The following is a 12,924-nucleotide window of genomic DNA, read 5'->3' as shown; positions in this document are numbered from 1 at the left end:
ATTCCAACTATCTGGAAGTCCACATTCTTATTAATATGAGCAAATAAAAACCAATTAGCTTCTCTATGGCTATCTTGACAAATTTTTAAAGGATAAAGGTTTTTTAAAAAGTTTCCTACCGTTCACTGCATAAAGGTACATGAAGACTTCTTCATTGTGTACAGGAAACACACCTACAGGCTCTCTTTTGTGCAAGTGTCCGATTCCCTGTTTTACTTTTTCTAATTTGAATTCCAGATCTGCATGTTGCTTCACTTTTACAGCAGTCAAAACAAAAGGTCTATAGCTTTATACCACAGTAAAGAAAAAAACCCAACAACCAAACATTACAACATCCATCTTACATGCAGTTTATTTAATACCATAGCAGTAAATACAGATAAGAGTTCTTGAATCTGGCAGTGCTAGAGCCAGCAAGATACAGCTACCTGACAGATTGACAGTCTGTTAGTAGTTCTGGAATTCCATGTGTGCTAGAAAGCTGAAGGGTGTAAATGAGTAGTCTTCAAGTTCAGCCTCATAGATATTGACAATACAGTTAAATACACTACTCCTGATATGGCAGAGCAACATCTGCATAGAAATAAAGCAACACTGTGCCTGTCAACACTGAGAACTATATTCCAATATTTGTAGTCTTAAAACAAGTGAAACAGTATCTTTTCCTTAAATAATGAAGTGATCTTTGGTCAACGCTTATTAAAATGTGCTTTAATTTTATTTTACAACAGTAATGATAAGATTATATAGTTTTTTATGTTATGGGGTTGGACATTTGAAAATCAGTATTCTGCTGTGACTGATAAAGTAATCTTACTAGTTTCAATGCAGGTAAAATTTCAGAGCAGAGGTAGGCTTCAACTTAGCAACTTACAAAGACTGAATCCCAGCTGTCCTCTGGAATGGGTAGGAGGCAGTAATTCATCCTCAGATCACTGTTCTTCCCTTTCATAATTTCTGTATGAGCACAGCACTTTCAAACATGCTGGGCTAAGCCCTTATTTAGTTGTCTACAGTAAGAGCTCTGAATGTCAATTGACAACATATTTAGACCTGTCTGATGTTTAATATCCACATTTGAAAAGTGTAGCTAACATATTCCTTAGTGCTCTCCCAAGTGGCATTTCAATACCATAGCGATGACTAGTTTTAAAGACATTGGTCCTTAGGAAAAACTCTCTATGTAAGTTAGGTGCACAGGTCTTACCAGCAGGCTGACCTTTAAATCCAGGCAGACACCCTAAAGAACTTGTGCTCTATACCAGTCCATGTGCTTTTCAAGCTTCCCCTCCCACCTAAAATTGAACAGGCACATCCACCTTACAGGTAAGGAAACTTTGTTACAGCCCACAAAAACTGCTCTGTGAAAGGGATCAGCCCAAGATGTTATGCTGTCCCTAGCCATAAAATTATTTCACTGAACAATGACATTGCCAAAACAGTCCAATGCTCACTGACTAACATTTCACTAACATTTAAGTTCCCATCCTCCTCAACCCTCTCTACTTTCTATCATCACTCGAAAAAAAAAAAAAAAGATACCGAAACAGGAGACAATACTGCTTTGTTTATCTGCTTCCCTACTTCTGGTGCCTTTGCAAGGCAGCTTTGCAGGTAAATACCTTTTGTAGGTTTGGTGTCTAAGCATTTAATTCACATGAATTTCAGCAAGTGTTAGGCACCTTTAGGCACACAAGCATGTGAGCCATCCTTTCTTGAGTTAAATACAAATACATTATCACATGAAGCAGCAGTATTTTGCTTTTCTTTTTAGTGCAAGTGTTCTTGTCCAAAAAACAACTACTTCTCAGAATTCTGAAGTAAGATTTTGATCAGCAGGGCTGGGTTTATCAGAATTACTGTTTATACTTCAGTTGCACCTAGAAGCTCTGTCCAAGACCATGTTGGTATTGAATAAATACAAACTGAAACTCTCCTTGAAGAACTTATGAGATAAAGGGTGAGAGGAGCAGCTTAGATTTTAACTGACATAGCCCTAACCCAGTAAATCTGTAGTAGAACTGGAAATAGAAGGTCAGGTCTTTTAGGTCTAGACCCTGTCCACATGACCATACTATCTCCTGCCTTTGCTTTCTACTGTCTCATTCCTCCAGACATTGACCTTTGGAGGAATTTGACTGAATCCCAAGAGCTGCCTGTGCTCCATTATTTCAGCTTGTTCCTACTTCAAGACTAACCATCTTTTACACAGATTTCCTTCTCTTTCCAAACACATTGTTGATTAACTTGGCCATTGACTTTGATCCACTTGGTCGTCTCTTTTCCTTCGCTTTGAAATTTGAGGTGATATTCCTCAGGACTTTCATGAACATCGCCACAACTTCCTGATAATGTTCTGCTGCAGACAGTTCATAGAATTGGCACTTGTTATCTATTGCGAGCTTCTGTCCTTCATCCCAGCCAACTTCCCTCATGTGGCATAAATCCTGTTTATTACCAACCAAAAATACTGACGACTCGACCATTCTGAAATTAAAAAGGTTCCGATTAGAGAAAAGGTATGTTACAATACTATGCTGTGTGCTGTGCTATATGCAGTGTGTATGAGAAGTATGTATGTTCAGGATAACAGGCATTGAAAAAAAAAAAACAAAACAAAACAAAAACAAAAGAACAAACCAACCCCCTAACCTTGCCAGGTAGAGTTATAGTTTACCATTTGCCATAGTCGGGCAACAAAGGATTTTCCAGACAAGCTATTCTCTATCAGTAAGTTTTCATTTTGGTTCCTCTACTCAGTAAATTCATGTCTTTTTCATCCACTACAGTTTTCATACTGTGTACTGCTGACTATATTGTCAGCTCCTGGACTTCACAAAGAAGCAAGCTGATCATTATCTCCATTTGTAGGTAACAGAATAGAGTCGAAGAGATGCATCAGTGGCATAATTCAGAAGAATACATAGGAATCATAATTCCAAGCTTTTGCTAAAATTACTCCTCCCAGAGAAACCTTAATTAAGAAAGGTCATCAGTAAAACAGAAAGAAAAGTGGGGGTTTTTACTCCACTTCTGATATAAGGGAAGGATTTCACTCTCATTTATTTAGAAAGCACCTCAGCTGACTGATGCAGGAATACACACCACCACATATACTCAGACTTGCAATTTTGGTAGTTCTTTTTGAAAGTAGTTTGTTTCTAACCATATGGTCACCCATGTGCACAAATAATGTTGGAGTCATTCCTAAACATAGTTTATGAGACATTCATGGTATTAGATTCCTTTATTGTGGGAAATGCTTTCTTCAACCCCCACTTTGATGCATATCCATTAGTAACAGAGTGGGGGAGTAAAAGCATAGACTGACTATGCCAGCTTTTTGCCCATGTAAATCACAGCAGACAAATTTATGGCAATTATTTAAATAGTAGTGCTGTAAGAAATAAGAGCAAAAATCCTGATGTACTTGGCTTTGGATACAGTGAAATAGATTGCAATTTGCAACACAGTTACCTTCAGGTACCTTATTGTTGGTATTGTGTTATGCCACTTGGATGCTGCTGGACTTTAATTGCTACTAGGATGCCCACAGCTCACGGAAAATGTTCTCAGCTTTTTTGTATGTTTGCTGAGGGGAAAAAAACCCATAATGCCACTTACTTTTTACAAGCTCCTATGTGAGACTCTCGGATCCTGTACAGCAATGCTTTAGCAAATGCAAATGATGCTCTGTCACTGATGTCGTAAACAATGATAAATCCATCAGCCCAGTGGAGCTCATCTGTGAGGGAAAGCTTCCCCCGCTGTGGCTGAAAGAAGTTCAAATTCACATGCAAAAAGAATGTTACTGTTGTCACTTCAGAGCATTTTCTTTGTCACTGTAAATGTAACAATGCTGTATCTTTTATTGCAAGAGATACTAATAGGTCTAGATGCTGGCATTGAATTCAAGTGCGTCCCGCTCCAAAAGCCTAATAAATAACAATTACTACAGATGGCACTTTAGATCACTGATGAGTTCATTATGAACCATTTACACTTTGTTTAAGCAGTAAAATTACATAACCTGTACAGCCATTGCATATGCTACATATTCAGAAGAGTTACATGAGAATGAAACATACAGGAGCCATCAATATTTGTGCACTTTCTGGTTATAGCTGTTTTGCATGTTCCCAATATTCTGACTACAGTAAGCTTAATTATTTTCTTTCATTTCTTCATTTGTTTTGTTTCTTCTTTGCATTGTTCAAGTCTGAAACAGTATATACCCACAGGATAAATTTCTAGAGCGCTAGAAAAAATCTCCATTTAACCTGCAGTTGACTTTAATAAAACTAGTAACAAAAGTCATTCAAGTGATAATGGGGTTATACCAATCCTTAAATCTCTTCACCCCGAGAAACTGTCACACTTAAAATTTCTAGAAAGCAACAGCTGCAAACTGTTTCATTAAGCTAAGGAATGTAACTTCAAAACTATTTTAAATTAGCTTATCCCTGCAGATGATTTGGCAGCAGCTAGCAAGACCATGTGGCCTGAGATTGGTAAAATACTGGAAGTTGACCAGGGAAAAAATAAAAATAAAAAAAATTACTTTTGCTCTGTCAAAAACCTATCTTGAATAGTAATTTTAGGACTGTTTAAGTTATTCCCTCACTAGTTTAGTATTTTGCTACTTGCAATGTATACTCTCCACTGACATCCCACCCTGGTTGCCTTGATCAGCTCAGCATCAGAGCAGCACTGTAGCATCATAAACAGCTGGACTGGGAAGGCTATAACTTACCATGAGGGATAGTAACTGAATGCTGGCAGTGACAGGGGATGCATGAGAGAGAAAGGATGAAATAAGTTTTCCAGAACTCTCTGAAGACTTCAGTATCTTTAATACAACAGGTTTTTTTATGCTGTGATGATTCTGCAGCAGGTTTAGGGGCAAGGAAGGTAACTTGTGTGTGTCAAAGCTGTTTCTCAGGTGGATGAAGGGACAGTGAGCTTTGCAGAACAGGCATCAAGCAACTAGAGGGAAGCCTCAGAGAGCAGGAAGATTTCAGGAAGCAGAAACAAAAGTGGCAACTCTTCCTTCCCCAATCTCGCCTCCTCTTGGGACCTGCTTTTCTTCCCCAGCTCTGATGGCATACAGGACCTCCATACCCCCATCCACCTCTTTCTAGAATCACCAGTCTTACCAGAAAAAAAGCAATACCACCACTACTTGCTACCTACTCTGCAGGCACTAAGAAGAAGTCAGGAAGAAAGCAGCAAACAGCTAAAGTTAGGCCTTGTTCCTAAGGAATAACTAGTACAAGGCAGCTCAAAGAGTGCTGGCGAGAGTTGCCCTTAACACATATGATCTCTGGTCTCCCTAAAAGCAAAAAGGTGCCCAAAGTGTAGCAACCAAAGTCTCTACCCATAATGTAGTCCAATCTGCTTTACCCTAGCTAGCTGCCACTCCCAGTGTTTCAAGTATCTTAATAAACAGTTGTTCACATGCCACAGGATTTAATATGACAGTAAGTGGAAGCTATAGGTGGGCTTAGGAAAGGGGTCTGTGATAGGTGGAAGCAAGTCCACAGAACACTAGCTTCTAACAGATTGTATGGCAAGGGAGGACTCCATAGCATTGCATGGTACAGTGGCTGTTTCAGGATCCCCATTGCTCTAGGACAAGCAGTGCTGTTGCTTGTCTTGAGAAAGGTAGATTTGTTTGATGGTTCATTTTATGTGTTCACTGGGTTAAGTTTTTAAGTCCTTGAATTTAAGTCTGCCTCAGACTTTCAGTGCTTTGGCTTTAGCATTAGCATTCATTATCCTAGTTGGCAAGAGGCAAGATTGCTGCCCAAAAGGGAACCTTGCAAGCTAATGTGATTAGCCAGACAGACCTACCTAGGTCTGCAAGTATTGCACAGCACCCAAGCTTCTCTACTCCTGTAATAGCAGGAAAGAAATTAATACAAAAAACTTTATTTCAAAGTGGTTTGTTCTGATCGAAGTTCAGCTGTCAACATGTACAAGCCTGCATTATGGCTTTCCTTGGATGTGTTCTGTGAACACAAATCTTACTTCCAGGCCTGCCTACTTTGACTGTTTCTGCAGACATTTAATAAACTGCTTGCTTTATGAGCTAATTTTCATCCGTTTAGGGTATTTGAGAAAACTGCATATAACTTATAACTTATCTCTGTATTTACCTATATAAGGCAGAAGTGCAAACAGTTATTTCTGTTAGTAATATTCCAAAATGCAAAAGCATTTACAGGAAATTTAAGCAATTAAGGGTTTCTTCCATGAAATGGGAAAGTACTCAGCAGTTCTGAGCCACAGCAATTATAAAATTTCAGTCTTTTCAAAAAAAACAGCAAGCAGACAAAAGAATTCCAAGAACAGACAAAAAGTTTGTACCCCCCCGACCCTTTTTACTATTGCACAGGTAGAATGAAGAACAGCTTTTCTTTGCCCTCTAAAATTCTTACCTGTGAACAAGGGTCATAAATTTCCAAGTGTATCTGCCTCCCATCCAGGCATAAGTGTTTAGTGTAGATGCATTCTAAAAGATACATGGTATCCAAAGAAAACCAGCATTAGTGACTGGGGGATGGTGGTAAAAAGAAAATGCGGCAAAGGGGATATTGGGTAATACTGAGGGTTCCTTGAATATTGTTTGGGGGGTTTGTGTTTTGGTTTTTTGGAAGTTTTTTTTGGAGGGAAGGGAGATTTGTTTGGGTTTTGTTTTGTTGGGGGTTTGGGTGGTTTTTTTGTTTGTTTGTTTTCTTACACACACTGGAAACAAACCTATTTCATTTTGCAACACCTGCCTGAGCTGCCCAGTCCCTTAGGCTGACCAACACCAGGTTCACTGTGGTGTTCTCATCAGAGCGTTGGTGCAATGAATAGTTTTAGTTTTCCACTTCCAAAATGGAGGCAAAGGGGATGCACAATGCTCAGAATCAGTTAAATGCTGATGACTACTCAGCTTGATACCAAGGCTCAAGATTATGAAACTAGCAAGCCAGCCTACATGTAAGTTCCGATTCTGTACAAAAGTTATTATTTGGTAATAAAGTTTATTTACCATGAAATCAGGTGCTTTAAGAGTTCTTATACTAGGTGGCATTAGACCAACAGTATTTACAGGATCATGTCCTTAGACTAGATCCTAAAATATTTCTGTAGCATCAGTTCTCAGATTCAGGACCCTCCACCAGCACTAGCATCCCTGGGAACTCTGCTGCAGACAGATCATCATCCACTCTTATTTTAAGCAGCAGGTTGTTCTAAGCAAGTGTAACCAACTTGTGTTCATGGCACTAGTTGTCAATAGGCTGCCTACAGTATAATTTCTCAGAGTTACTGAACTACAGAGACAAGAACTGGTGTTGACGCTACTGAAAATACACTTCAAACTACGTGTAATGAGGGCATAGATAAGGTCTATGATCTCTGGAACTCTGAATCTTCAGTTCAGCACCATGCTCACCTTAAGCATTCTCCATGCACATGTTAAGAGTTCATCTGATGATGAACTGCGAGTCCCAAGCATCTCAGGGTATAAAATCTGCAGCCCCTTGATGGTTTCCATAATTAAACAAATTTTTAATTAATACTTTGACTCCACTAACAGTGGGATGATCTTTATTTTATCACCCATATTCCCACTTTCCTCTCCCTTCCTCCTCTCTAGAAATAGAGCTAAACTTATCTTCCAGCAAACATTTGTTCACAAATGAAAATGTTCTGGGGGTTTGACATGTCTTTTCTGAGACTTGCAGCATTGGAGGCTCAGAACAAGGAAACCTGTTTTTAGCTAGGTGGCTTAGAACATGCATGGAGCACAGAGAGTACTACATAACTCGCATGTGACAGTTTAGACCTAGATAAGCCATCTGGGACACAAACTGCATTTTCAGTCTGTGTTTGTATAGTAACAGTTATTGGTAGAGCATTTATGTACAACTGTAACTCCACTTTCAGAGTAAGTTCATTTGGATATATTCAGTGCAACTCAGCTTACTACTTCCATTTTACTTCTTATGTATGGATCATGGGAAGCTACTCCAAGTTTTGTAAGAAAGTGTTTTTGGAACGAGTCCTTCACTTTGGCAGGGAAAGCAAGGTCGATAGCAATCTCCATTCCTTGTTACGTTTTGGGACTTCTCTTGCCCCATCAGCTGGAGTGGCACACTTCCAAGGGTGTTTGTGTATCAGTTAAATAGTGCTTCTACCTGGGATGTGAAAGTTCAAGTCCTGCTTTGCCATCTTCCAAGATCTTAAAAGTCTTAAGGATCAGAGTATTTGTTCTGGCATGAATGAGAAATTCTATCCTCAGCACGGCGAGGCTTTCCACAAAGCTATCAAATCAGTGCATTCCTGCAAAAGCAGGGGGCTTTGCATTATGCTTTGATTAACCAGTAGTGCCTGATAAACAATCTGTCTCACCTCTCCTCTAGAGCTGAGAGGGAGATATTCAATAGAACATGTGTTGAGGCTGTGGGGTTTTTTTCTTCAGTCTATTTCTTTCCTCACTTCTTTATCTCCTCTCTGATTGAGCTTACTATAATCTACCCGCGCCGCGCACACGCAGCCCGGTTATCTTTTCCTTCCTAAGTCCCTTCACAGTCGCTCTGCGGCGAGCACTTCGCCAGCCCCCGTGCCCGGGCGCACTACTGGAGCTTTACGTGATCTCCCCGCAGATACCCGGGCTGCCTTTTCCCGCCTTCAAAGCTCGTACTTCATCAGGAGCTCTCGCTGATAAGCAAGCGAAAACTTAAATCTTTCCGAAAAGTTCTGTGAAGCTGCGTTTCCACCCAGTTTCTCGTTCGAGAGAGCGAAGCGTCGCGCCCACCTGGCGCTCCCCGGGGAGCCCGCGCCGCCCAGCCCCGAGTGGAGGCCCCACGCGGCGCCCCCCCCCCATGCGGCGGGCCCACTCCCGCCGCCCCCTCCGCGGAGCCCGGCGGCGCTCACCGGCGTTGGACGCGTACTCTCCGATGAACCGCCTGGTCAGGAACCGCACCGCCAGCGCTGCGGGAGGGAGGGAGGGAAGCAGACGCCAGGTTCAGCGGGGTCCCGCCGGCCGCCTCGCCGCCCGACCCGCGTCTGCCCCGCTGCCAGGCCTGAGGTAAAGTCAGGCCGGGGGTGGCCGTGATGGCGGCTGCCGACCGCCGCCGCCGCCCCCCTCCCCCGGCTTACTTACCCGACTTGCCGGCTCCGCTACCGCCCAGCACGGCCAGCTTCACCTCGGCCATACCGCCGCCAGGCCACGCCGCGCCCCGCCGCATCCATTTCTTTATAGCCGCCGGGCCCGGGCGCGGCCCCCCGGCGACACCGCCCAGCTGCCCGCCTCCTCCCCGCTCCCCCCGGCGGCTTTCCCCGCCCCACCGGCGAGGCCGGCAGCCGTAGCTCCCCGTGGGGGGTCGGTGCTTCTCCTCTTCTCTGACAGGCACCCTCCTGCTGCTCCTCGTCCCCTCCGTCTGCCCCGCCGCGTCCCCCACCCACCGCGAAAACTTTCTTCAGGCGGCCGCCCGGCCCGGCCCGGCCCGGATTTGCTCCCCAGTGAGGCTGGCCGGCGGGTCCCTCTCCTCCTTCTCCTCTTCCTCCTCCTTTTCCGAGCCCCGCTCCGAGCCCTGGGCCCCGCAGTGCGCAAAGCGGTTAGAAACTAGGGGGCAACGGGCGGGGGGGGGGGGGGGGGGAGGCGGAGAGAGAATGAAAAGACATTCCCCAGCTGGGGCGGTGTTTGTTTACTTCTGCTGTAAGTTTGCAGGCTGTCATCCTTTTGTACCAGGAACGTGAAAGTGAAGAAACTGAAGTGATTCTTTTTTTTTTTTTTTTTTTTTTTTAATTTTAAATGCTTCTGAGGTAACTCGCTAAAAATAAGTGTTTCGCACTTCTCTGGTGTTCTCCGCCTCAGGTTTCAAAACTGATCGCTCCCTAAACCTCTGGTCTTGCAAAAACTTACATGGGTGTGCCTTTTTATGTCTGTGAATGTTTTTATTGAATGTATATGTAAAGTTATGTGGTGGATGGTGCTTAGCTGAGGCTTGCAACGCTCCTCTGAAGCAGGAAAATACAACAGATGTGGAAGGTGAGGCACAAAGGGCTAAACCCACAGAAGAGACACCCTGCATCTGCTGTACACCTGATTTGTTATGAGGTTCCTCAAGTGCTCCCTAATGGCTATTTAGCTCTGAAAATACACAAAATACTTGGGTGCATAGGTTAAGCCAGTCCACTGGTGAATAGGAGACTGCTCTAGCATCCAGGTTACAGTTGTATACTTATTCTGTTCCTATTTATTTTATTTGGTTTCTATAAATTCAATATATTTATTTATTTATTCTGATATTTTTACTCTCTTCAGATGAAACTTGTGGTTTGTATAAATGCTTTAATAAAGCACTGCTTCAGTATACTTGCTAGTTGGTATTACAGATAAAACAGATTTACATGAGCTCAGAAAAAAAAGGCAGACAAGATATTTGAACATATGTTTGTTACAGCTGAAGAAAATGCTTAGTGGAGGAAAATATATTTAAGAATAAACACGCAGGCACAACTTGGCTCCAAAGTCCCTGACTTGCAAGTTGCTAATGGCCGGAGGTGTGTTCAGGGGATGCCCCTGTCTTTCTCTATGGGGTTTTTTTGGTAGTTTTCTGCTATTGCTCAGTCACAAGGCAAAAGTGACTGTCTAAAAAGAACTTTAGTCTGACCTTTTATGGTTACTTTAACATTAGTTTTTGAAATAGCAGGATGCCGAGATCACTAGGCTGGAGTCAATGTTGGTATAACTGGCACAACTTCCTATTTTATGATTTCATATACATTGAAACCACTGCAACGGGAAAGCCTAAAACTGCTTATCTATGTGCACCCATTATCAAGGTTGTGACTTTTGCAGGCGATTTAAATAAGTGGTTCTGACATTCCTTTTAAGCCTAAGTGTGAGGTTTCAACCTGGTTTCTCACAAAAGGCTGATTAACACAGTTGTAACCCCTATAAATGGTCCATGGTACAGGAGACCAGAGGTTAACTCCCCAGAAGGAGTGTGCTGGAGATGCACTCCTCAGGTTGGCTTTTTCTCCTCCCTGATTTTTTTTTTTTACTCTTTGCTTATTCATGACAATGTTGGCTTATTATAGTCCTGTCACTCGTTCCTGCCCCTGTGGTGTGGTAGGCCAGCACCGCTCTTTGTGCATGTGTGTTGTGAAACTGAACAGGGAAATGATCATATTGTTTCAGCTCAATGAATTCTGTGATATAGCTATAGTGGAGATTTCCCAGTAACTGAAGGAAGACTCGGGTCTGTTTCAGATACTTGCAGCCAAGCGAGTGCAAGCAAAATCAGAAGGTGAGAGGCTTCACTGTACAGGAAGCTTAGGCATCAATATTAAGGATATGACAGTTTGTTCAAAATCTAATGCTGCAGTACTGAATGTTGTACTTGGGATGTAAATTGTCCAAACTCTTATTTTGTACCCTCAGCAAAGTGAAAAACAGAATCCAGCTCTCCATTACCGGGACTTAACTACATGAACACTTCTCTCACCTAGACAGTAAAAGAGATAATCAAATTAGGATGTTGCCCATGTTAGAGAATATACTGCATGGAACTTTTATTTCTTTTAGTAATACAAGAAAGTTTCTTAAGAAGACTGAGGCAGTTTGTTGTGTGTATTCTGTATGTGCATTCCTTAAAGCATTAGAAAAATTAAGTTCTAATTGAAGATTAAACAATGTGGACATTTCTTTTCTAAAAGACTTTCTCCATCACTTCCCAGAACTAAATGCAATTGAGAAAATTTATAATGGAAGGAATTTCTGAATATCTACTCTAAAATAGTTAACTTTAATCTTATTCATAAACTTTTCTGTTTAATCCATTTTCTGTTACTACTGCTGTGTTTGCATTTTGCAAGTGTATATACAGAGATATTTATTAATTCCTTCACACACGGAGGGAAAATCTCAAATTTCTTTTGCATGAATTCCCATACAAAACTCAACTGCAAAAGTTGCTAACCCATCTAAACAATGCCATTTCTGCTGTTTCACATTGCAATGACCAATTTTGTTGATCAGCTTATTGAAACCTTTTGAATAACAGTAAGCTTGAAGAAAAGTATCAAGTTAGAAGAAATGTTGCAAAGTAAACATACATTCTTTATGAAATATTTGCCTACATTTGGCCTTTTATATAAAAAACTTGAACAGCATGGCAGATGCAGTAGTAATGCCTCTTTAAATTGCCTCAGCCACTTGCTTTCTTTCAGTGTGGCTGTCCTTAACTGCATCTTGTACAATTGTCTGTTTCAGTTCCTTCCACTACTAAATCCTTGCTGGCCATCCCTCTGTACGGGAATGGTTTTGATTTCATTACCCACGGGTGTAAATGTCTGTACAAATGTAGAGGTGCATAGAAAACAGTCAATCTCTCTAGTGAGCAGAAGCTTATGTGTTAGTTTCAGGTCTGGTGGTAGGAAATAAGTCAACCCTGTGCAGCTCAAGTTAGAAGTGAGTAAACTTTCTTTATATGTGTAAAGATCTGCTATGAAAATAATAGGCTTCTGATAGGTATCATGGAAATAAATTATTAACCAGATAAATGACTTTTGCATTCAACATGATGGAGGATTGATTTTGAACTGTTTAAGCTAAAAGTCTTCACAAGTCTGCAGATCAGGTCACCTCACTGGTCAGGTGAGGTCACTTTGCATTTCATTCCCAGTTCTGTAGATCAGGTCTTCTACAGCTTGATGCTAGAGCTCTGGGAGGCAAAACTGCTTGTGGAGAAAATTAACATCAGAAGAACATTTACTTTCCTTTTTAGCTTTTTTCATGCAGCTTAGCTGCTGGAAATAAGGTGGAATTGGGAGTATATGACAATCTGTACTCTGTGTACAACCATGCTTCCATCCAAAAAGCACAGTTAGAAACCACTGGCTTGAAGGAGCTGCCAGCTGTTT

At 41.7% G+C, this 12,924-nt stretch overlaps 1 protein-coding gene across 2 annotated transcripts; it reads right to left on the bottom strand.

Annotated features, from left to right (window-relative positions):
• Positions 1-326: 326 nt before the first annotated feature.
• RERGL (RERG like) lies at positions 327-9,268 on the bottom strand. 2 transcript variants are annotated; one of them, XM_049822269.1, is made up of 6 exons: positions 9,158-9,213; positions 8,929-8,985; positions 8,190-8,334; positions 6,441-6,514; positions 3,625-3,773; positions 327-2,487 (listed from the first exon to the last, which is right to left on the bottom strand). In XM_049822269.1, the coding sequence occupies exons 3-6, from the start codon at positions 8,221-8,223 to the stop codon at positions 2,205-2,207; spliced, it is 540 nt and encodes a 179-aa protein (XP_049678226.1). In that variant the 5' UTR covers positions 8,224-8,334; positions 8,929-8,985; positions 9,158-9,213; the 3' UTR covers positions 327-2,204. The 2 variants fall into 2 exon arrangements, with proteins under 2 accessions (XP_049678226.1, XP_049678225.1); XM_049822268.1 differs by lacking the exon at positions 8,190-8,334 and having other exon boundaries at positions 9,158-9,268.
• Positions 9,269-12,924: the final 3,656 nt, after the last annotated feature.

This window comes from Accipiter gentilis, chromosome 18 (genome assembly GCF_929443795.1).
Source record: "Accipiter gentilis chromosome 18, bAccGen1.1, whole genome shotgun sequence".
Lineage (NCBI taxonomy): Eukaryota > Metazoa > Chordata > Aves > Accipitriformes > Accipitridae > Astur > Astur gentilis.
The sequence above is the reverse complement of the archived record's forward strand: the minus strand, read 5'-3'. Positions and strand labels throughout refer to the sequence as shown.